General features: G+C 34.4%; 1 protein-coding gene across 1 annotated transcript; it reads left to right on the top strand.

Annotated features, from left to right (window-relative positions):
* Positions 1 to 485: 485 nt before the first annotated feature.
* PPO2 (Prophenoloxidase 2) lies at positions 486 to 23,663 on the top strand. Its single transcript, XM_069844886.1, has 13 exons — positions 486 to 506; positions 1,495 to 1,635; positions 4,351 to 4,543; positions 7,196 to 7,419; positions 9,064 to 9,266; positions 10,675 to 10,825; positions 12,977 to 13,078; positions 14,687 to 14,851; positions 16,123 to 16,251; positions 17,613 to 17,801; positions 17,884 to 18,022; positions 19,717 to 19,949; positions 21,628 to 23,663. The coding sequence occupies exons 2-13, from the start codon at positions 1,516 to 1,518 to the stop codon at positions 21,862 to 21,864; spliced, it is 2,085 nt and encodes a 694-aa protein (XP_069700987.1). The 5' UTR covers positions 486 to 506; positions 1,495 to 1,515; the 3' UTR covers positions 21,865 to 23,663.
* The last annotated feature ends 2,094 nt before the right edge of the window (positions 23,664 to 25,757 follow it).

Raw genomic sequence — 25,757 nt, 5'->3', positions numbered from 1 at the left:
TTAAATAACCAACTAAAAACTAGATTTACCCAACATATGCCAGGTATCTGCATTATCATTCTGAAATATCAGAAAATAAAATAGAGTTTTATGAGTTGTAAATACGGTATAATCTAATCGTTTTCTTGCTATAACACTCCCATCTCTTGCTAAACCGAAGTTTGGATTACCACTTCCTTTCTCAAACACTTGAGGATTGACTGATACCTGGGAAGTCCAGTGACCGCACGTTTGTGAAGCAAACAAACTTCATCTTGTTTTTTCCTGTGATGTTGCCACATCCTGTCATTTGCATCTTACCACCAGTTAAAAGATTCTTCAGACACGAGATGAACTTCAGTTCTTCTGAATCTTCACAGGTGAGTTATTCAATCAACAAAGCTCTTTCAAAATAACATAGGACACAAATCCTACAAATAGCTCTGATACTTCAGTTCTTATAGTGTCTAGGTACCTCATTACTGGCGTCTTTTAAAATATTTACAAATTCTCAAGTATCAGTACCGGTAATATTAATTTGCTTATTTTATGCAGTTTAATAATTCAATGCTCGTGTTGTAGGATATTTTGTAGCTTTAAGCTCAATATAGTGATAAGTTTTTAATGCTATTAATACCAGAATTTTGCTCTAATTTAGAAAATTAATAATTGATCTATTTGAAATAAAAATTGTTGAGTTGTAAATATATCTTCAAGGATAAAAAATAGCGTTTCTTACCCTTCTGCTACTACCGAATTAGCTAAGTCATTAAATACTGTATAATATACAATATCATACCTTTGTAAATAAAGTAAGTTATAAGAATTTAGGTTTGATTTCAAGGAAAATATGGCACACGCACACAAATTCCACAATTTGGGACATCTGGCCGAAATCTACAGCTGACCACTAGGATCCAGAATACAAAGCAGAGGTTAAATTAAAAATACAATATGATTGCGGAGAGAATACGGAACAATGATACATTTTAAAAATAAAATACAATTTGATTTCGGAGAAACATGAGATGAAAATACATTGAAGAGTAATGAAATGAAGTAAAAAAAAAAAATTGCATAGTATTATACAAGTGATTGTGTAAAATGGATAATGAATCTCTCAATACCATTAGACAAATTTTGTTAATGTCCTCATTAGAAAATTTAAGAGAAAGAATGGTTTTGGTTAACTTAAATGAAGTTCCCCTAGCGCCAAAAAGAAGTCCTTTTACTTCCCATGTATTAATATTAATTTTGTATCTCTCACTGAAGTGAGGAATACATGGGTTGTAAATAGACTTCTTTTCATTGTTAACATTATTGGCTTGTTGTTCTTTCTCAGAGTATAAAAAACATAGTAAGAAAACAATTTTTTTTGCCCCCTTCTCATCATCAAGATATGCATGCTATACTGGTTTGATAATGTATGTTATATGAGTACCATTATGGTAATGTGGATAACAATGACAGAGAAATGAACTGTATGAAACTACTAATGTATTTATTTTCTCTTAGGTTTAGAGATCAAGCTTCAAAATGTCGCGACCAGCACAATCAAAGGATCTCCTGCTCATGTTTGATCGGCCAACTGAGCCGATCTTCATGCCGAAAGGAGACAACAACAGTGTTGCTTTTGATGTTCCTCCTGAACTTCTGGTGAGTGTAATTCTATGTTATAATATTGCTGACATGTGGAAAGTGCAGAGTATTATATGTATGTAGGTAGATAGGATTGACATGTTTAAAGCAGAATTATAAATAGATTTTAGTTTCACTGAAGGAAATTATGTTTCATGGTACCTGAAAGAAGTATGTAACAGTGTTTTATATATTATATATATATATATATATATATATATATATATATATATATATATAAACTACTAGCGATTGCTACACTTTTCATTTGAGATTAGTTGTTTTCACATTTTTCTGTTTCATACATCATTTGGAGGAAAAAATATAACTTTTTCAGTGAACTTGAAATAGTCTTTTTTATTTACTTTTATAAATATTTTCTATGGCATAGTATACAGAAAAATAAAACACTTGTAGGACATTGCATTAAAATACTTAGTCCGTAATAAAATACTTTTCAGAAAAAGAACAAGACATCAGTATTAATTAATCAGGCTTTTGAACGAGATGGCATATTTTGAGTCTCATGTAGATATGGAAGAAGGTCTTTTCAAAGCAAACAAAGCACATCGATTCAGTGTTATTAAAATAGGGGAAGTTCATCTCAACGTAAAATTGGTTCATAAATGGACTTAGCATATTTTGATTTGGCACTGCTCTCAAAAAGGACTTCAAGCTCATGAAAATAGTGTTTGAATAAATTACTCTTTTAAGTAATAAAAGCAAATTATTTTGTATTAGGTTTTATTTTGCTTCTGAGTCATGGCAACTTGACCATTTGTATAAATTGTTGGTCTTCGTGCAAAAGATGAACTGAAATCAATTAGTTCTAATGTTAATGTGGGAGGACATAGGACCTAAAACGTAACACCTGGAGATCAAGGATCCGTTGGTGTATAAATGAAGCGAGTTTTGTGGAGGGTACCTAATATTAATTGTCTCTAAAGACAATTGTTTCATTATGTCAGTGTTTACTTCTGATTTCAGTATGTCTTCTGTTAAATTTAGATTATACTCTATATTTGAGTTAAAGGGTTTGGTTTAATTTGTAAGTTTTCTTTCAAATTCGGGATATTGATTTTCTGTTTTAATTCTTGAACCATGGATATGAAACGTTTTTGAGTTTTTAATCTCCAGAGAGGATTGTATGAATGCCAATTGTTTTCTGGTAATCTGATAAGTTTTTCATATTGAATCAGTGCTTTTTCTTCTATTGTCATTTTGATATTGTTAATATTAGTGAGGAACTTCATAGAATCTATTGGAGTTGTTTTGATTCCACCAGTAATGAGTCTGAGAGCTTGGTTTTGAACATATTCTATGTCGTTTATGAAAGGTGAAGTAATTAAAATTTCCCCGCAGTATGTCAGCACTGGCTGTATAAACATTTTGTATGTAGTGTTCAAAGTATTCCTAGAGCATCCCCATTTCTTTCCTGCTAGTCTTTTTAGAAGGGAGAATCTTTTACGAGCTTTTCAGAAATGTATTTCAAATGGTTGCTCCATGTTAACTTACTATCGAAAATAACTCCAAGATATTTGGATTCATAAGTCCTAGGAAGGGGTTGGCCATTGTATTGGATATTGAATTCTCTTTCTTTTTTACCGAGTGAAAATATTTGGTAGTTACTTTTGCTTAAATTGAGTGTCATCAAATTTGATGTATTCCATTCATGTAGTTGATTTAGAGCTTTAAGAGCAGAATTTTGAATTTTGTCTCTATGTCTGTAAGATCCGGAAGTCCACAAAACTATATCATCTGCAAATAGTGCTGTTTTCATGTTTGATTCCTCTACCAGGGAGGGTAAGTCATTTATATAAATATTGAATAAAGTTGTGCTGAGGACAGTGCCCTGAGGTAGACCTCGATATGTTTGTCTGTAACTAGAAAGTGAATTATTGAATTTAGTGGCAATGAATCTTTGACTAAGGAATTCTGATATCCAACTGAACATATTGCTAGTGATACCTAATTTCTGGAGTTTTAGTAATAATTTATTTCTCCAAACAGAGTCATATGTTAGCTGAAAGTCAATAAATATTGCCAAGGTATCTTCTTTCTTGTTAAAACTGTCTTTTATTTCTTGGCCGAGGCATATGACTTGTTCATTGGTAGAGTGTAGTTGTCGAAAGCCGGCTTGTCTTGGTGATAAAAGATTTTGGGATTCTAAATACCAAGTTAATCTGTTGGAGATCATGGACTCCATGGTTTTTGCTATCATGCTTAATAGTGCTATTGGTCGGTAACTATTAACATCATGAGCAGGTTTCCCTTTTTTGTGAATTGGTACAATGATTGCTTTTTTTCCAAGCTGCAGGAATTGAGGTGTTCCATGATAAATTGAAAATGGATAAAATATAAATACACTAATATTTTTAAAAATATATTTAAAATGGTAAATATTCGAATATTAAAAAAAAAAAAAATCAAACACCAAAAATTAAGCAGAATGAATCATACTTGTATGAAGTGAAAAAAAAATTAAAATGTCAAATATTTTATGAGAGTTAAACTAATTGATTTACTGTTTAAACTTGTGTAGATTTCATTTGCAAAACAAACAAATTTTTATCTGCTTCTTTATAAAAGAGACAGAATTTTATGAGTATGTTCATGTGAAGGAAATCCTGCAGAAATTACAATGTCGATATGTTTACTGTTTTATCTTCTTCACTCTTTTCATTTAATTTTCTCTGGAATTGTTACTACTCGTTATTCTCTTGCTGTTTCCAGGACCAGAGAATCACTGCAGACGTCGGTCTGGTAAACAGGCTTGGTGCCACAGAGGCAGACGAACATGTGCAAGTTAGAACAATTGCGCTTCCCGACCTGTCCATCCCGCAACTTGTGAAACGAGAGCAGAACTTCTCCCTGTTCATTCCCCTGCATCGCAGGGCTGCAGGCCGACTTATCGAGATTCTTATGGGTTAGTTCATTACCAATAAAAAGGTACCGGTAGCACTTCCTGTAATATCTGATCTGAACTGTATATTATTTATCTATACTAATAATAAATCTGTAGCCGAAATTTTTCTGGTAATTTTCGATTTTCCAAAAATAATTGGTCCTAACATATATAATTAACCGCCCTGAAACCGAAAATCGCTTTTTTGAAATTTTTGTCTGTCTGTCTGGATGTTTGTTACCTTTTCACGCGATAATGGCTGAACCGATTTATATGAAAATTGGAATATAAATTAAGTTCGTTGTAACTTAGAATTTAGGCTATATAGCATTCAAAATATTTTATCTAAAAGGGGGGTTATAAGGGGGCTTGAATTAAATAAATCGAAATATCTCCCTTACTATTAATTTTCATGAAAAATATTACATGACAAAAGTTTCTTTAAAAATAATTTCCGATAAGTTTTATTCTATACAAAATTTTGATAGGACTGATATTTAATGAGATAAATGAGTTTCAAAATTACAATAACAATGCCATCTAAGGCGGTGTAATGAAATAAAAAACAAATGACTTCGTCTATAAGGGGCCTTGGACAACAACAATCGAAAACTATGAAACATAGCCTACAGAGAATGTTTCTGTGTTTGTATGAAATAATATCGGAAGCTAAATTAACCAATTTGTATAATTAATTTTATTAGTTCACCATTGGAAAGTGTAGTTTCTCTAGATGAACATAATGCTATAATGTTATTACAGTAACTCCTGAGTGAATCGAGGACAGGTAAGATTAAAATAGCTTCTTATGCACAGAACACTTGATAGACTATTCTGTACATTCGTTTCCTGTATTTCCTAAAATAATTTTTATGACCAAATGAGTGGTCTCTGGATCAAAATGATCGCATTTTAATTTTTTAATACAATTAAAATTAAGTAACATAATAAACGATTTATCCTTCTATCAAACACGAATGTTCCCTGGATCAAATGTCCTAGTTTAATTATGTAATTACTTTATATTTATTTCTAACAAGTGCAGCGGAGCGCACGGGTACAGCTAGTTAAGAATAAGAAACTCGTAAGAAGTAGAATTAGAATTCTTATACAGGAAACCCCCTCGAAATATGTAGCGTTAAAAATTCTATAATCATAATTACTCATTTAGAATTATATAGTACCGGTATTATAGTAATTTCTTTAGCATCAAGAATTGGGAATTATTCCACTAGAACAGTACATCCATTCAATGTCAAAATCTTTCTTCAACAAACTTCCTGGCGTTCCTGGAGCTGTGACATATAACATTGGAGCAAGATCTTGTCAGCCATCTAGACTTAAAAGGAAACTACCTCAGGACATCTTTCTTAGCAATACAGACGACTCTTCATACATTTAACACAGAAAATCATCATATTTTTATTCTCATAGTTCACAAAAATGATTAATTAATTAATTTAAAAATAAATTTAATTAGAGGAGCCTTTAGAGCCAACCTCATCATGATATTCTGCATGTGATATTCCACAATTTAACAGTGGTCTGTATAGCAAGTTTGCTGGTCGACCAATAAATAAATTAAAAAAAAAATGTAATTTCTTTAGACTAAAGACAGAGAGTTTCTATGAATCAATGAAACGAAACAAAAACTAAACGAAATGTTTACAGTGTCGCTATCAGGCAAAGAATTTATTGGTTTTAAATTCGCAAATAAATGAGAACCCTAATTACTTATCAGAAATAAAAATATCTCTGTATTTTTTACAGTAACTGAAATGTAATTTTGGATGTAAATGTTAAGACCGATTAGGAGTAATTTTAGCAATGTAATTTGAACATTTCAATTTCTTTCACCGCAGCAAACAAGGTCATTTACTCTTAACGTCTTCTTTTGTCAGGTGTGGGAAATTTTTCCATAACCGTACCTGTTAAGGGGAGGCAGAGGTGAATATTTAAAAATCCACTAAATTTATCCGATTTGTTTGAAATTGATCATGGATACTAAGTATGTTATTAGTAATGGACATACTAAGTTTCAATCTTCTAAGTACAATAGTTCTGTAAATATTAATAATTTTATAAAACTTTATATCGTTTGATATAAAATGCTCCATGCACCATATTGTAAGAAATTTTCAATATTTCTTTTTATTTATATGTTCAGAGAAGGTATATAAATAACGATAAGTATTAGTTTATTATGGGAATAATATAGCAATACAGTTATCTTGGTTTTAATTTCATACTTTTAAGGACACAAAATAAAAAACTACGGAATATCAAAATAAAGATAATAAAAATGGAAAAAACCAAATTTTCATTTTTTCTTCAGTTTTGTTCGAAAATTTCACCTCTGCCTCCCCATAACGTTAGGGTAATGAATCTTATGTTTCATTTACCTAATCTTTTAAAATTTGTATAATGTATTAATAACCATAGTGTAGTCAAAATGGTATTTATGAGTTACAAAAATAATTTAACTATTTAAAAATAATTCTCGACATAGCATGAAATTCTTGATCATCTTCAGCTAGAAGTCTATTTATTGGAGGAGTAATAGTTACAAAAGTAACTGTATTGAGGAACATCATTGTGATTCTGTTCCAAACTGAGATTCAGAAATAAGATGTCAAAAATAACTCCTTTTTCCTTTTTAACTGTTTATTTCAGGCATGCGCACTGTTGATGATCTTGTGTCGATGTGTACGGCATGTCGTGAACGTGTGAACCCGTACCTGTTCAACTACGCCCTGTCAGTGACGTTACTGCACCGTGCTGACACACGAAATTTGCAAGTGCCGCCTTTGTTTGAAGCCTTTCCTGACAAGTTTGTGGACGGAGCTATCTTTGGCAGAGCCAGACAAGAGTCTGAGCTCTTCCTTGCTGGTTCCAGGGTAAGTGTAGAGAGTAGCACGAAATTCAGCAACAATAACAATAACAACAACAATAATAATAATAATAATAATAATAATAATAATAATTCTGCGCCAAGCTGCATGGTTGTCTAAGACAGGGATTCTCAACCTTTTGAAGATTGTGAGTGCCGCTACATGTAATATCAAGTGAGCGGGCACCATGGAATGGAATAGCTTCAATAGGCGAATACATAAATAAAATAAACAAACAAAGAAATAAATTTTTTAAAGACTCACCAGACAATGATATCCTTGAAATTGAATGTTACTCAGAATTTCAGTGAAGGAAGACAAAACAAAAACTCAACAAACACAAAAACACAAAACACAACACAAACACAAGAACACAAGAAATACATCACACTAACATACGAAAACAAAAACACACACAAGATCGCATCCTCATTCAGAAAACAGAAATACAACATAGCATACAGAACAGAAAACACACTACAAAGACATCTCAACACAAACAAATAAATACAACCACACAGACGTATACAAACTCACATGCAATAGTTGCGACAGTTTCTACATTGGACAGACAGGCAGATTATTCCAAACTCGATACAAAGAACACATTAAAGCAATAACCAGAGGACACAATACATCTACATATGCCGAACACATAACTAATGCTAACCACACATACAATAACATAAATACAGACATGGAAATCCTACACATACAACCCAAAAACCAAAAACTCAACACACTAGAACAATATGAAATATACAGACACACTAAAACACATCCTCATCAAATTCTCAACACACAGATCAATTTCAGAACACACACACTATTTGACACAACTCTTCATCACACGAACGCACCCACACACCAGGCAGCGAAGTTGAGATAGCGCCGAGATCTAGTAGGCTCTGAGGATGATGTCGAATAGCACCGAAACAGCTGTAAGCCGCACATACTTACACAATTAACACGAGTAATATCGCCATTTAATCAATTATTTCTATTCAAGTGTTAAAAGTAGTGTACGAAAGATTCAACATGATTTCAGTGATGTCGAAGAAATCTCTTGTAGCTACACATAAATAGTCCTGCAGATGTAAATCATTTAACCATGATTGTGGTTTGTTCTTGAGGTATTTCATAAGTGAGAAAGTTTTCTTCTTTTTTTTTTCTCTCCCCGTATAGGTTGGTTGTCTCGAACATAGTCAGACATAGGCAGTATTTGGAGCATTTTATATCTTCTGCTCTCCAAAGACTATGATTTCTCCTTTTAAAACAAATATTTCAGAGCTGAAAAGAACTGGAGATCTATGAATTCAAGTTCCTCATGTGCAGCCATATTATTCTCTTGAATAACCTTGATTTCTATATGTTTAAGTCCATACTAAATTGAAATATGAGAAGCACCTATCAGATCTGCAAGATATTATAATTGATGGATAGGAACACTATTTGTTCCGGATTTTACTTGAAGGATAAGTTGAAGACGAAATTATTATTCATATTTTGTTCGTACGACAAAGTCTGATTTGAAAAAAAGGATCTCAGGAGCGTTCGTGCTCGCGAGCACATTTTTACTCACATCAAGAGAGCACCAAATGTCATTAAAATCACACTTTCTGATACTGATGGCTTTTTGCTTCTCTACAGCAACCGTTAGAAATTCCAATGGACTACACTGCATCGGACCTGGACATCGAACATCGGTTAGCATACTTCAGGGAAGATCTTGGTATCAACCTGCATCACTGGCACTGGCATCTGGTGTACCCCTTTACTGGTCCCCAGAATCTGGTGAACAAAGATCGTCGTGGAGAACTTTTCTATTACATGCACCAGCAAATCATTGCAAGGTAAGTGTGACGTCACTTATAATTATTAACCAATGACTTATTTAACAGTAATGTACAAGATTTTGTGTATTATTCTATGAAACATAAAATAAAAATAATCGTTAGGGAAGAGTAAAATCGTAAAGAGCCAGTGCCAGAGTGCTGCATTGCAGTTAAATCGCTTGCTTGAACTCGGTCGAGTGTCGCACCCTCGAGTGAGATACGATCGGTCGTGATACGCTCGTAATAAATAGAAGCACAGTACAAGGTCATCTCACCGACGTGTCTTATCTTGTATGGAAGGCGACAGATAAGATACACATATGTTTTGCTCACACGGTACAAATAAGGCTTCATTTTCTGCGTTTATGACAAACGTTTAATGGAACAGTCAATGGAACGTACCGAAACAGGAACATGAAGTTATAAATAAAATAGTATGAAAAAACTTCGATATACATTTATTATTGCTACTTAATAATTATTCAATATTTGATTTACCACATATATAAAATGATAGGTCCATACATAGTGTTCTGCCTATATACTGCGACAATGTAGAAACGTTTTACAAAATATTATTGATATAGCAGTAGATTAATAACAATATTAGTACAGAGATAACGTCATAGAAAATATAGTAAAACGAATAATCATGCTGCACAACTGTTACAGACGCAAAGATTGATACACTAATTATTAGAGATTATTATTATTATTATTATTATTATCATTACTAGAAAACTTGATACAGTTCTTGCATTATCGTGATTGTGTTCTCCGTTTATAATAATTACATTTACATCCAATAACATCTATCAGATGTGGCAAAAACAAAATCACTCCTGTGGGGGGGGGGGGAACTTTTACCTACAACATTTATATTATATTTTAAAGCAAGTTTTGTAGTTGTACTATGGAGAGGTTAGTTAAACACTGCAAAGTTTTGAAATGATAAACATCTATGATGTTACTACACAGTTCATCACTGTAACAAGAACGAATGTCTAACGCTCGGCTTATACCGTTCGAGGATTTATCACTCGTGACAATTTTACCCATCATGCATGTGCACTACCTATCGGATTATGCTATGAACTACTTGGCGCTCGAACAAAAACGTCCGATGCAGACGTCTGGTCAGTGCGGTGATGACACAGCAATAATATGACAATGATGCAAGCAGAATGACAGGAAAAAGTGAGAAACTTTGTCTCAAATTCCCATCATCTACCAGAAATCTCACATAAGTGGTCAACTGACTGACTGACTAAGCTGCAGATGGATGGTGGAGTTCCCAGCCTTGCAAGCACCTTTGACCATAATACTAAATAATTACAAATAAAATGCTTTTGTATGTAATTTATTGTCCCTGGTACAAAAAAGTCCTTACACCAGTCTAAGGGATTATATTGTTTGTTGTTAACAGATACAATTTTGCGAGACTGAGCAATAAATTGGCACGTGTTACTCGATTTCTCAACTGGAGAGACCCAGTCCCAGAAGGCTACTTCTCCAAACTGGACAGTCTCGTGTCGAGTCGTGTCTGGCCCCCACGCCATTCCAATGCTATTTTGAGTGTAAGTATCATTTGTTTCTATTACCTTAATCTTTTAGACTTAATTACATCCTTTAATTATTATACTAAATTGAAGTTTGGTCATGATTAATATCATTACAGTTTCAACAGGGACATGCACTGTTAAGGTATTGTGCTGCAAATTAGAAGGTCACGGGCTGACTCTTAATGGGCTCATGGATTTTCTCCATTGATCTAATTCGTTCGGCTACACTATGGCCTTGGCTTTACTCAGCTTTTAACAGAAAAGGGTAAAGGCAGTAAGCACATAAGAGACTTACATCATCCTTACTGCTTCTAATGCTTATTGTCTAGAAAAGGTGGAAGCCTTAATGTCCTTTTACCCTGTACACCTTCATGGCCTGTATTAGGGATACCCATACTTTTACTTTGGAATTAAAAGAAAACTTACAAATTAAACCAAACCCTTTAACTCTATTAAATATAGAATATAATCTAAATTTAACAGAAGAAATACTGAAATCAGAAGTAAACACTGAAATATTGAAACAATTGTCTTTAGAGACAATTAATATTAGGTACCCTCCACAAAACTGGCTTCATTTATACACCGACGGATCCTTGATCTCCAGAGAACAAGGTGCCGGTGCAGGTGTTACGTGCTGTCTCTTCTCACTTTATAGATCTCTTGGATATGGAACAACAAGTTTTGATGGTGAAATCATTGCAATAAGTGAAAGTCTCAGGAATCTTCTATGCCACATCAATAAATTTAAAAATGCAGTTATATTGTCAGACTCCAAAGCAGCTATTCTATCAATCGTCTCTAAACACACACCTTCATCTAAAACAGCAGAAATAACTAAAATGCTCTCTCAATTAATATCACTCAATAAAAGAATTGTATTCCAATGGATACCATCCCATTGTGGAATCCTGGGAAACGAGAATGCGGATGCTTTAGCAAAGAAGGGCAGCACTGCTACTTACAGACCTGTTACTAAATCTACGTATTACTCTGTGAAGAGATTTATTAAATCTACATACTTAGACTTCAACAAACAAAATTTGATAACACAATCCCAAGGGAAAAAATGGAACTCTCTGCATCAAAATCCACAGTTAATTCTCGATTTACCACGAAAATCGTCTGTAGCTGCATTTAGATTGGCAACAGGCCATGATTGTTTGGCCAAACACCTGCATAGAATTGGAATATATCAGTCCCCTAACTGCCCATTGTGCAACTCAAACCAAGAAATGGATTCGGAACACCTCAAAATTTGTGCTTCAGTGGCTGGTCATGATAATACCTTTGAAAAATATTGGAGTGCAAGAGGTCAAATGACTTTATTGTCAAACGCCTGGCATTAGAAAACAACAACAACAACTTTGGAATTAACATTTTCAGGATATCAGCAACAGTATTTGGATAAAGATTAACTGTAAGGTTTTACAGTTATCCCTATTACAGGCCATGTAGACCCCAAAGGAAACTTCCTGGTACTTATTTCTGTTAGAGATTGAATCGACCCTAGGATCATAGTATAGCCGAAAGGATTAGTGTTTATTAAACTTAAACTTTTCTTCAAGTAAACACTGATATTTTCGGAATTACAATCAATTTCTCAAATATTTTATGGAAATTTTGTAGGATATTGTAATTTTTAAAATCAGAAAATATATTGAAATATAATCAATTAAATAGTATCTTGAGAAGGAACTTTGGAAAACAAATACGAAAAGAGGTCGAAATCCGATTTCACAATATAATATCAAAACCAGCTCTGTTATATGGCAGTGAATGTTGGACACTGCGGCAAAAGGAAATAAATAGAATCAACGCATCACAAATGAGATTTCTATGATCACTGACAGGAGTTACCTTGCGGGACTGCATTAGGAGCGAAGACATAAGAAATCAGTGGGAAGTTGAGGAGATGACCGCAGACGTCCAGCATTATCAACGTAAATGGAGAAACCACCTTCTTAGGATGCCTGAACATCGTTTACCAAAGAGACTATTGTATTGCCATTCACGAGGACGAAGAGATTTAGGCAGACCTCACCGACGTTGGACGGACCAATTCCATTTGTAGTTCACAGACGGGAAACAACCCAAAACTGTGTATTGGCAGAAGAAGAAGGAGAATTCTTAAAAATGTTTGTTTTTTTTCTTTTTTCGTTGTAGGACGTGAACAGAGAAGTAGACCAGCTGCAAGTGGACATTGCAGATTGTGAAAGATGGAGGGATCGTCTTTTTGATGCCATCCACCAAGGCAGCATAATACTTGTGAGTAGTTGGAAAGTCGCTCGTACCTGTTAGTCTCTTGCAGTTGCTAGTAGTCGATTTTTGGACTTTTCATATAAATACAACATGTAAAAAAGCCTCAATAAAAATAATTCCATCTGTAACATGTTATACAGAAGCAAATAAATTCATTTAAATTATAAGAAGTTAATCACAGAAAAAGAGTACTTAAGGTACGGTCACACGTCGCTACTTTTGCAGCTGCAAAAGTTGCGTGTCGTGTTCACACGTAAGCCAAATGTAGTGAGCTGCACGCTACTTTTCGTGCTGCGCAACCCGAGTGCTGCAAAAGTTGCAACTGGAGGTTGCGAGTCTGTTCACACACAAGGCGCTACTTTTGCAGCCGCAGTCATGCTGCAGGTTTCCATCTGCGTGTTGACTTCTCAATATACATTTTGTGGTTATGTTCGCATTATTAAGAAACTCATGCGAAAGCTTCCTTATCTATTATTTGCTTTTCTGCCGTATCTAGTATTCAGAAATTGGCATTATTTTTACTATAAAGCTTTTAAAAACGCCTATATACTTAAATGATAACCAACAATATATTTATGTAATGAATGTTGGCAACCCTCCTGTTTGGAACTACGCTACGGAAAATTTAAAAAATGAATTATATCGTCAGCTATTATGCTCAGACTGTGTTGTGCATTTAATAACTGTTACAAATAATTTATTTTCATCATATTTAACATTAAAATATATCCAAACAATAAAAGTATCATTGGCACATTTGGGTGGTAACACTGGTTGCAACCGCAGCAAAAGTTTCAACAAAACCGATATCAAAAATGCTGCGGCTGCAACTCTGAGAACCCTGTTCACACGTCGCTACTTCTAAGTTGCGCGCTGCATGGAAAAGTAGCGAGCAGCAGGTTCGGCAGCCGCTACTTTTCAGGTTGCACCGTTGTTCACACGTCGCAGTATGAGAGTTGCGCAGTTTTTTGTACTGCAGCGCTGCAAAAGTAGCGACGTGTGACCGTACCTTTACACTGTAATTCAGATCATAATAAATTACATGGAAAATGTATCATAAATGAAATTCACTCTAGTTTGGATTACCAAGAAATGTTTCGAGAGATGATTATTGTATTAATTTTTATACAAAATGTTCAAAAAGTATGGAATATTACTCGTAACATATTAAATTTTAATTTCACAAAAAAAAATATATATATATATATATACAACAACTGATGATACCAGTGTTCAAAAAAAGTTATTCAGGCATACAGGGTGTGAGAGTAAACTTTATTTTTTTAAAGGGTACCTATATTAAAATTTACATATTCCGAATCTCCATTAAATTTTACGTATGAATGTGTAGAAATTCTACTCATTCACCCATTTCATGTCTTTTAAATATTAATTATTAAACTTGTTTCGTGGACTTTAAACTTGAGACAAACATGTATGTAAAATCATGTTGAGTAGGCCGTAGTATTATTGATAATATTTTGTTAGCAGCTTATTTCTGTTTGTGTACTGTCTCTAGGATCATATGTATTGCTCCATCTTGCCATTGATGTATTTCCGTATGTATTAATTTCCTAATTGTTATTAATTGCGCATGCCTGCTATTCATTTTAGCCTGATGGAAAACGCGAGGCTCTGACAGAGGACCAAGGTATCGACGTGCTGGGGAACCTCATGGAGGCCAGCATCCTTTCCAAGAACATGAACGTGTATGGTGACCTGCACAACATGGTGCATCTCATAATTGGGCTTTGCCACGATCCAGATGGCAGAAATCTGGTAAATATTTCTTCTATCAGAGTGGAATACTTATTTCTTTTTTAATTCGTGTGTTCCATTATTTAAACAGTTGTACGATACAGACAGATATTCGCTGGACTGTGAATCTCAGCTGTATTTACGATACCGGGTTGTTGCAAGGGAATTTCACATTATTCTAACTTTTGTACCCGAGCATTATGGGGAATTAGCTGGTAGAGCTATCTACAACTAAAAGTAGGAATTATAATTATGTTGTTGTTTTATATAGAGGTAAGTTTCTTGCCAAGTTTCCATTCAGTTACAATGCCATAAATTCTTGGAATAAATTTCCTTAGACCTGGCCAGACAGGGTGTTTTAAACATACTTTCCTCATCAACTATTTTAAGTCAGAGCTCCTACTACCAGCCCTCATTGTCTCTGTCTGCCCTCTCAATTAGTTTGCAATCACTTTGAGTATGACGAGGCAATTATCACAATGGTAATATAATACCGGTACTTGATTACTAATATTTGTGTGTTTATTCTTCCATAGGATTTGTGGGCCCACTTATAAACATCTGTCAGGGCATTGTAACTTTCTTATTAATAATTTTATGAAGAAACTGTTTATACGAAAGTTGTATGGTATCTAAAAAGGAATATTTTGTACATGTTTTCAAGCACTATACTTTTCATTCATAAAAGGGTGTGCCTATGAGTCTGTTTTTTTAAATGGCACCATGTACTTATTTCCCCATTTTTAGATTCTTCAGGTCTCAGTACGTACAAAATCATATTCTTTTTGCCATTTATAAACTATTGTTTTGTAAAAATTACCTCTTTTGATGACAATGTACTATATGTACTGAATAAAGGGAAATTTTAATGCTTCAGTACACCAATTTGAGGAGGCTTTGGATTAAACAATTGCAGACAAAAGCTAATAGAAACAAGTGAATAAAGCTAATAAAAAACAATTGAATAACAATGGTTGAACATTAAACAATTTCAAAGACAGATTTATGCTGTGTTTGGTAGTAAATGGGGGCCATTTTGAGCACCTTTTGTAAACTGAAATCAACATCTGATACAACACAAAATTGCTAATTTTGGTTTTAATGTGTTTTTTATATCAGTGCATTTGTGGATTGTATATGCTATTTCGTTTTAAAATACCATTTTTTTCGAAATAAAATAAAAATAATTAATTACGGAAAGTAAAGTCAAGAGTTCTTTCAAACAGCAGGAGGCCCATTAAACAGAGTGAAGAAGTGCAGTGACTAAGTGTATTTTGTTTTTATTTTCTTAGGAAACATTCAGCGTCATTGGTGATCCTGCAACAGCAATGAGGGATCCCATATTCTACCGCTTGCATTCTTTCGTTGATGACGTCTTCCAGGAACACAAGGCCACTCTGCCTCGTTACAACGTGGACAGGGTGAGTGAGCATTCTACTAACATGTTAGGCTATGCGAATATTCGCCTTTTTCTCCTTCTGATCTGGTATACAAGAGGATAATGTTTACAAGCTAGTCTCAAATTCACTTAAAACTTGTCACTTATTTGTACAGACTCAGAAACAAAATTTGGGCCACCTGAATTTTGTTTCTGGGTCTATACAGCTCAATACCTTTCTAGTACTGCATGTTTATACTGTATGCATTTTGCTGCTTATAGCTATATAAAGTTACGAAACTACTGCATAATATGTTTTGTATACTAATTACTAGGCCTGAGAAATATTTATGCCGTTATACTACCAGTGCGCTTCGTGCACCTCTGACTTTGAGCAACTTACGTCTCAGAGTTGGGGTGAGTTAACACAGAGTTTTTCGTTCGTTTGAACTCATCACGGTAAGTTAGTCCTCAGCATTTGGGCGGTTGAAAGCCACTCCTTTGACTTCGAAACACAACTATCTGCTAAAGAAAAATTTAAAGACATAATTTTCTTTGTTAAAGAAAAATTTCACTATTTTGAAGACATTTTATTTTCTGTCCTTAGAAAATACACCTAATATAACATTGACAAGTATCAACCTTTTTATTTGATTTTATTAAAATGATGGAGTATTATGTTTTTGTTTTGAATAATTTTTCATTTCATATATTGTTGCAGTGAATAACAAACCACATTTTCAAATTTTCAAAGGAGAATGATTGCCTGTTGCTAGAAAACACGTCTTACAACTAGAAAAACGTCGTTCCACTTCTGCAGAAACAATGAGGACATATTTGAAATATTTTACACAGTCATTATCTATCTCAAAATCTGTATCATTATTACAAATTTCCTCATTTGAAATTGTCACAAATTTCGTCCATGGCATCTTGCTATTATTCTTCTTCTTTACAGGACGTTGAATGTTGCCTGTTATGAATAGCAGTATTCAGTCGTAATGTAACCGATCAACTGAAGTTCACTGCTGAACGAAACACACTGAAATCCCCCACCCCAACACCATTACGTATTGATACCTAAACCCAGAGGCGCATGAAGTGCAATGTAATGGCATACAATTCTTAGCCTATCAATTACTGATCACATCTTTTCCTGAATATTAATAAGTCCAGTTATAATAATAGTAATAATGATGATGATGATCATAATAATAATAATAATAATACGGAAATTATGATAAATTATTTATTGGTTTACCTTCTGTAATTTGCTATTCATGACCTGAAATATCGCTGTTGCCATAATAAACACATTTAAACCTGTCAAAATATTTATGTTGAACTGAAATATATGTCTAAGTGGAAACTGTGTTCAGAAACTGACAATCTTCGTCTTTGCAGCTTGGGTATAACGGAATTACAGTTCGTTCACTGGATGTCGTCACTCCTGGTGCACCCAACAACGAATTCAGGACCTTCTGGAAGAAGGATGACGTGGACTTGTCCCGTGGTATCGACTTCACTCCACGAGGAAACGTATATGCTCGCTTCACACATCTTCAGCATACTGACTTCACATATAAGATCCAGGTTTGTGATCAGCCCTGTTATCTGATCTGCTGTCTAGATGAATTCGTAGAGATTACTGACTGAATGCTGTGTTCCCTTCTAGGTTGAAAACAGCACAAACGGTCCGAAGATGGGTACTGTAAGACTGTTCTTAGCCCCCAAGTATGATGAAAGAGGAGTAAACATGTTGTTCCGTGACCAGAGATTGCTGTTCGTAGAACTGGATAAGTTCACTGTCACACGTAAGTTGAGACATGCTTTATTACTAAGGAGCGGATTCCTATGTAATTAAATATTATTTTTGCGTGTGATAAAACACAATTAACAAGCGATGAAAGAGTAATGCAACAGAGAAAAATTCTCTCCGGCGCGGGGATTTGAACCCGGGTTTTCAGTTATACGTGCTGATGCTTTATCCACTAAGCCACACCGGATACAACCCCGACGCCGGTTAGAATCGTCTCAGATTAAGCTCCAACTTTTGGGTTCCCTCTGGTGGCCACCCTCTGCACTGCGTCATAGATGTCTAATCCCGGCGCCGGAGAGAATTTTTCTCCGTTCCATTACTCTTTCATCATATGATGACGCAGAATATCTGCATGGAAATATCATATGTACTTCGGTACATTAAAATAATACAATTAACAAAGTAAAAAATTCCGAACATGAAGTTTCAAGTTTAAAACCCGAATTTTATTTCATATAAAAACATATTTTCACAAAAAAATTATGTAAATACATATTTTCAGGAAATCTATTATAAACACATAAATCTCGGAGTTTTTTTACTTAAATAATTTTTTGCAAGAACTTTTAAACATTTTAAAACTAAATCAATTATGTCACTCAGAAGTACGTTATCTTTTTAAGAATTCTTGGTCTCTTCGTGTTTCTAAGTGCTGTGTGGTGTATCCGTGATCCATTTTTGTAATAGTATCGCCTCAAGTTCTGAGAACTGCTAGGCAGCATATCAGTGTTATTATTAGAGAATAAATTAACATGGACAAGGAGGAGAGATCTTGCAACACATAATTAGGAATGTTTATTGTTGCTGAAGATGATTTCATTCCACGCTTTGTTTGTGAAACACAACAGATAAGAGCTCGGGTATGAACATTATTTAATTTAAACAAATCTCTCGCCTCTCGCGTCAATCGATATCCTTCAAGATATACTGAAAGACAGTTGTTTAAAATACGATTTGGCTTTCCTATTAGCAAATCTAAGCTTTTTGTGAGACACCATAAAAAACACGAAACATCCCAAAACCTGTTGTCTGAAACAAGGAGGTCCGTGCCGTGAAAATTAAACTAGACTCGCTACCAGGTTCAGAAGTACAAGTACTAAGGGACAAATTCCAGAATGTGTTTGGGAAAAACAGTGGATATAAAAAAAATGTATAAAGTTGCTCAAGTATTGGAGGATGCGCCTGTAGGTGAAATTGACGGTGTAGGTGTTTGTGACATTCCTCTCTTTAAATATGCATGTCTGACGTCCTGTGATATGGAAAGATCGTTTTCACAGTGTAAGTCGTTGTTCAGAGATAATCGGCATGCATTTGTGATGGAGAATTTGGAAATGATCTTTGTTGTTCACTGCAATTCTCGGCCAACTACTAGCACTCAAGTGTGGTGGGTATGTACCTAGTAACATTTTTTTTTCCCAAGCTAAGCAAGGTATTTTTGTCATATTTAAAAGAAATATTTTTTTTATTTTTAGCATATATTTTCGTACTTTTTGGAACATAAAAAATAAATATATTTAAATTTTTTAGCATATAAAAATCCGCTCCTTATTTATTACCTACATATCTTCAACACTAGCTGCCTCTCTGCTCTTTCTACTTCAGACAGTTCACACGATCACACTCTTGTTCTAGTCAGAGATACGTTTTTACTGTACATCACATAGGAAATGATCTCTGTTCGTATTGCAGTGAAACCCAAGACAAACAACATCGAACGCAAGTCAAGTGAATCTTCAGTGACAATTCCGTTTGAAAGGACATTCCGCGACTTGCAGACAAACAGACCTTCTGGAGGAAATGCACTGGAGGAGTTCAACTTCTGCGGCTGTGGTTGGCCCCAGCACATGCTCATTCCCAAGGGCAGTCCGGAAGGCATGCCCTGTGAGCTATTTGTCATGGTCTCCAACTTTGACGGTGACAAGGTAATTCCCAGATTTTAACATTAAGTAATAATTCTTACACCTTACTTGATGTATTGAGGAAGATCTGTTCATTCACTTCGAAAATAATAGTTTGGTTTTTAAGTTGTAGTTCTTACTCAGGGCACACACGCCATTGTGGTCTAGTGGTTAACATGCGATGGTATTTAGTCAGTCATCCCATCAGTGGCGCATCCAGGAATTTCTCTTGGGGGTGGTCCAATAAAAGGATGTTAAGTTACATAAATGCACACACACAAACATACAAACGTACCATCTTCTATTTTTTTACAAAACAAAGTCCAGTCTTCTTGCTTTTTTGTTTAGTTTGTTGTTTGTGGAGAATCTTGATATCACTATGGATGTCAAATAAAAAATGTTATGTACATGTACATGAATAATTTAGGTGAGATTATAAATAACGGAATTATATGATATCAGTGCTTAAAAATTCAGTAAAAATGTTACAACTTAGCACTTTGAGGGGGAGGTCCGGGCCCGATGGATGGAGGCTTACAGGGTACCGCAAGGTTAATACTCCAACCTGTACAGACAATTGGCACTAATGGCAATATGGATGACAGTCCTATTTGCCTGCCAGATGACTATTTAAGGTATGACCACAATCCTTAGCACGGTTTACTTTTGAAAGAGTAATACTGGAAGTCTCAAAACGTAAAAGAATTCTTTCCCCAATATAGAGGACTTCAGGCAAAATTATTGGCCACTTCTTCTTATCCACACAACCTCCTGTTTGCATATAAATAGATCAATGTTTGGATTAAGACTAGATATCTGTGAAAGATAACATGTCAGCCTGCAAAGTTTTCTGACAAAGGGGCCGTAAGGTATAAAATATCAGGACAATATATCACAGGCTGTAGTGTACATAACCCTTGAAAAAAAAAAAACAGCAATTTAATATAATTAGCCTGTAGGTAATAGGTTATTGTAATATTATTCTTAGCCATCATGGAATATTGTCAAGATGAAGGTGAAAGCAATTGAGTGTGGCACTCTTGACCAGGTAGTGATTTTTTGTTTTCTATGTTGGCAGTTCAAGTCAGTCGGTGTCTATTCCAAACTCAGCGGAAGTCACTCAACGCTCGTTTCACCAATTTTTTTTTTAAATAGCATTTTTGTAGTTTTTTTTTTTTGGGGTATTCCTGCATTTTTACTGGTATCTTTATTTGACATATACGAAAAATACTAAAAGGCACTTTTTAGACATTTATAGAATTTTATGATTCTTTTGAGCGTTTTAGGTCCTATAGAATTTTTATAGAAGAATCCTGTGTACATTAAAAACGTAGAGATATCTGAATAACATACATCTAGAACGCAGCAAACAAAATAGGTACGGAACTAGAAATCTGTTCCCTATTCATAGCACACATCCATTTTGCACGGCATTTGACTCACCATAACATATCACACTGCCATCCCTGTAGCAATGCGACCACATACTCGTGGATATATGGCATGGCAGTCGACTAACAATGAATTCACATTTCTCTCTGTGCAATAACCATACAATCACACTGTCATACTATAAATGCTATACAACATGCAACAGGTTGTGATACCATCGCTTAAGTTTGAAAGAAAAATAATTGCCATGACTTATGCTCCAACATTGGTATTAATACAATACAGCAACAACAAAACTGTTTTATTTCAGATTGATCAGTCCATAGAAGGAGCCTGTGCTGATGCTGCCAGTTACTGTGGTATCCGAGATAAGAAGTACCCCGACAAGCGTTCAATGGGTTACCCATTCGACCGCACACCACGTGATGGCGTCAGCACTCTGCAGGACTTCCTCACCCCCAATATGTTCGTGAAAGATGTGACCATCCGATTCACGGATAAAATAATTGGGGTGCAGGGACGTGAGGAGCCGAACCGGCTCACTTGAGCTGCTGCTAACTGATCTTGACCGCTGCATATCTTAGGTTTACGTGCCTTTGGAAGTAGGTATCCAGTAGGAAGGCTATACTGTCGCAAATCAGGTACTGCATAAGAGAAGAGGACAGCAGTAGAATAACATTTCAGTATGAATGACGAAATGAATTCGTTATGAAACTATATTTTACTGGAGTATGTAGTTATAATACACTTACCAAGTTTTAAACTATTTTGGGTTTTAAAATAAAACTCATCAAATGTATTGCTCTTCACGAGAAAATGGTCAGGATTTTTGTGGAGAAAATGTGATTTCCATATTAGGAAAACTATTAATACAGTAGAACCTCGATTATCTGTCACCCTATTAACCGATTGGTGGATTATCCGATTATCTCTCTCTCTCTCTCGCCATTTTTTATTTTTGCTGCAGAAAAATATTGTACTGTACAATATGTTAACACGCATTTTTTCTACGGAAAGTTATTACCAGCCTTTACCGTTACACAGTATGTAGTAGGAACACTTTTGGGAGGAGGTTTTTTCACAACTTGTAAAATAGTCACTATCAGCTTTGAAAGAAATGACCCCAAGAACTTTCACACAACTGCAAACCTATGCATCATTTAGTCATTCTGTGCAAAATGTCCAAAGAAAATGTGTTGAGTTGTTTGGGAAAGAAAAAACTGTGGCTCATAGCACATCAGAATACAAGATTGGCATTAGAAACATGCGCAAGTTAATGGACTAAAACACAGTAGTACGTATTATTGTATTTCACTGTTTTCATTAGTTATAACCAGCATAACATTGTATAGTGTGTAGTATGAAGACACCAATAGTTGCAGTATGGAAGGAATTTCAAATTATGAAACCAAGTATTATATGCTTAATTTATGAAAATATTTTATGGCACGGATTATCCGATTTTTCGATTAACCATTCAGTCCAACACCTCCATTACCACGGATAATAGAGGTTCTACTGTATTTTAGTCAGTATTTAAATTCAAAGACAATGCTTATTTCAATTAAATATGTTCTACAAAGTTGCAGATGATGTTAGATGTAAATGAAAGACTTGTCTATCAGGTAAATGCTTCTACATGGTTTAGTAAATCAGAATGTGGATTATGGTGATATAAAAGCATGATTTCTCCCTTTGAATTGACTTCAATGTTAGGTGATGGGATGTATTATAGTGTAGTGATGTTGATGAAATAGTTTTTTTACTTGCATATACCGATATGCATGTCATGTCTTGTAAAGAAAAGATAATAAAGGTTTTTGCAGTGAAATGTAGCCAAAAGAGTACAAAAGAATGTAAGAATCGTACAGAAATATCTTTCTAATTAAGAAGCTGAAAGTTTGAACTAATGTAATCAAGAAATATATAACCCTTTACATATGAGTTAGTACGGAATAAAATATTTAACAATATATTTTATTTCACCTCCTCATACTGTTTTAACAGTCATGAATCAGTAATTATAATAGTACAGATATTTTCTCAAGAACTTGTTTAATAAGAAAAAAGTAATACTGTTTCATGCTATGCTAAAATGACATTCAGTTGCGTAATTTCCTAATTCAGTCTGTCGAGTCTGTATAAATCCTAGTATGTCTGTTAATGATTGCCTACAATAGTTGGCACTGCAAAATAAAACAATTCTAACTGATACTATATGTAAATGGCAGTACTCTTAATCTGGAAAGTTCACTTGTATAGATGATGTATAATTGTATTTAACCAGTCACTTATGTATGTCTAACCAGCTGTAATATCCTGCTTAGAATAAAATAACGAGCATTACATGCTTTTTTTTCCTGTTTCCAGCAACCCACCAACTGTTAACATATTTCAAGTCACATCCAATATTCCCATTCAATCCTCTCCAGTTCCAATCAACAAGTAAGTAAAAACTTTCTTCATAGTTTTTTTCCCTCATAACCTCAGCATGTTTCTTTGACTGTCATAAGATTCGATATTTTCAAGATCACTATGATTGATTTGTCAATGACTGCTTTTATACTCGTACATCTACCTTTCTTAAGTCACTCAATTGTTTGGCTTCAAAAAGTGCTGTTACGGTTCCTTGAAAATTAACAGTGGTCTTGGTTTTTTCTTATTTTCTCCCGTATTTCCATTTTTCTTTGACCTCAAAAGGGCTGTTACTGATTTTTCAATGTGTTTGTGGTTTAATAATTTCGTAATGTTTAATCTTCCACAGTTCTGCATAATTATTTTTTGGACCTTAACAGAGCAGATATTCATTATTAGTATGGCCTTTGGCTAAGGAACTTCAATATCTCTTCTCTTACTATAGTCTCGAATATTTTCCTGATTCATAAAAGGACTGAATTAACACTTCTTGTGATTCTTAGCTTCACATACAATTCTTGATCCTCAGAAGGGTAAATGATAGGGCTTAGTGTGACATAATCAAGATATACACCTAAATTCTTCAGTGCTCTGAACAATGAAGATCAATACTCATAGTATTCGATTATTGGAAGCACTATTTTAGTGGAACTGTTACATTGTTTACGAAGTAAGAATTTTGGGCACATGACATTGTAACTTATAGTTAGGTAAGCACAATATAGGCTGATGCATAAATTCGTATTGTAAAGTTTTTATTAAATCCATAATGATTCATTTTATATAAAAAAATACATAAACTAATCAATAACATATTCTCCTGCATTGTTTATGACTGACTCCGAACATTCTGGCAGTTTTTATATTCTATGTCTGAAGAAATCCGGTGGCTTGGAGTTAAAGAAATCATCAAGCCAATTTTGAAGAACAGAAAAGATGAAAATCTGATGGAACAAGATCAGGAAAATAGGGTGGATATGAATAACCTCCCAATTGAGCTCTGATAACCACTTTTGTAACGTCTGCATTATGCAGATAAGCATTATCATGCTGTAAAATCAATTGAAACAGTCTTCCAGCCGTTTTTATTTAATTGTGGCCTCAAGACGACTGAGTTGTTGGAAATAAATGTCAGCAATAATGGTTATATTCCTCGGAAGCAATTCATAGCTGATGACGCATTCTTGTTCCACCAGATGCACGACATTAGCTTATATGGATGAACACCTGCTTTTGCACAGAGAATTGTATTTTTGTTAGGGTTCAGTCATTCTTTTCTGGTCCTGATGTTGATGTAAAAACATCAATTTTATTTTCACCAGTAACAATCTGGGACAAAAATGATTGATGATGTTGACGAGCAACTATTGAAGTGCAAATGGTAATATGCTGATTTTTGTTGTTTTCGCTCAAAACATATTGCACTCATGCATAGAATTTTTTGCATACTTACCGACTCCAAGGGGGCTATATTTAATATATTAAATATGTACCAAACCTATATGCACATAGAATTATTCCAATTCAGAAACAACTAAGTAAACTAAAAGAACTCCAAAAGGAAATAACATTTCAATGGATACCTAGTCATTGTGGTATACCTGGAAACGAGAAAGTCGATAATATTGCAAAACAGGCAACATATTTGCAACCAAGATATCTCTAGCCAGTACTTTTGCTTCAGTAAAGTCTCATTTTACAAACCTATGGATCAACAATTGGCTCTCTTCTGACAAAGGAAAAATTTTACAGTCTGTACAAAAGAAACCAAATGACCTGGAAATGTACAAAAACTTGCCCAGACATGTTCAAACATTTTTAACAAGAGCCAGAACAGGTCACATTGTCACTCAATTGTACCTACACCAATTTCACATTTCTGATAATCCTACTTGTCTGTGGTGTAATAATCATGATGAAGATCTGGAACACATTCTTCTATACTGTCCATCCATAAACCACAAAAGAAGTAAATTAAAATCATCAGTACCAGTTGCAGAAGACACAGCCCTGCAGTATATATTG

Source organism: Periplaneta americana, chromosome 14 (genome assembly GCF_040183065.1).
Source record: "Periplaneta americana isolate PAMFEO1 chromosome 14, P.americana_PAMFEO1_priV1, whole genome shotgun sequence".
Lineage (NCBI taxonomy): Eukaryota > Metazoa > Arthropoda > Insecta > Blattodea > Blattidae > Periplaneta > Periplaneta americana.
This window is presented reverse-complemented; position numbering and strand designations above follow the sequence as displayed.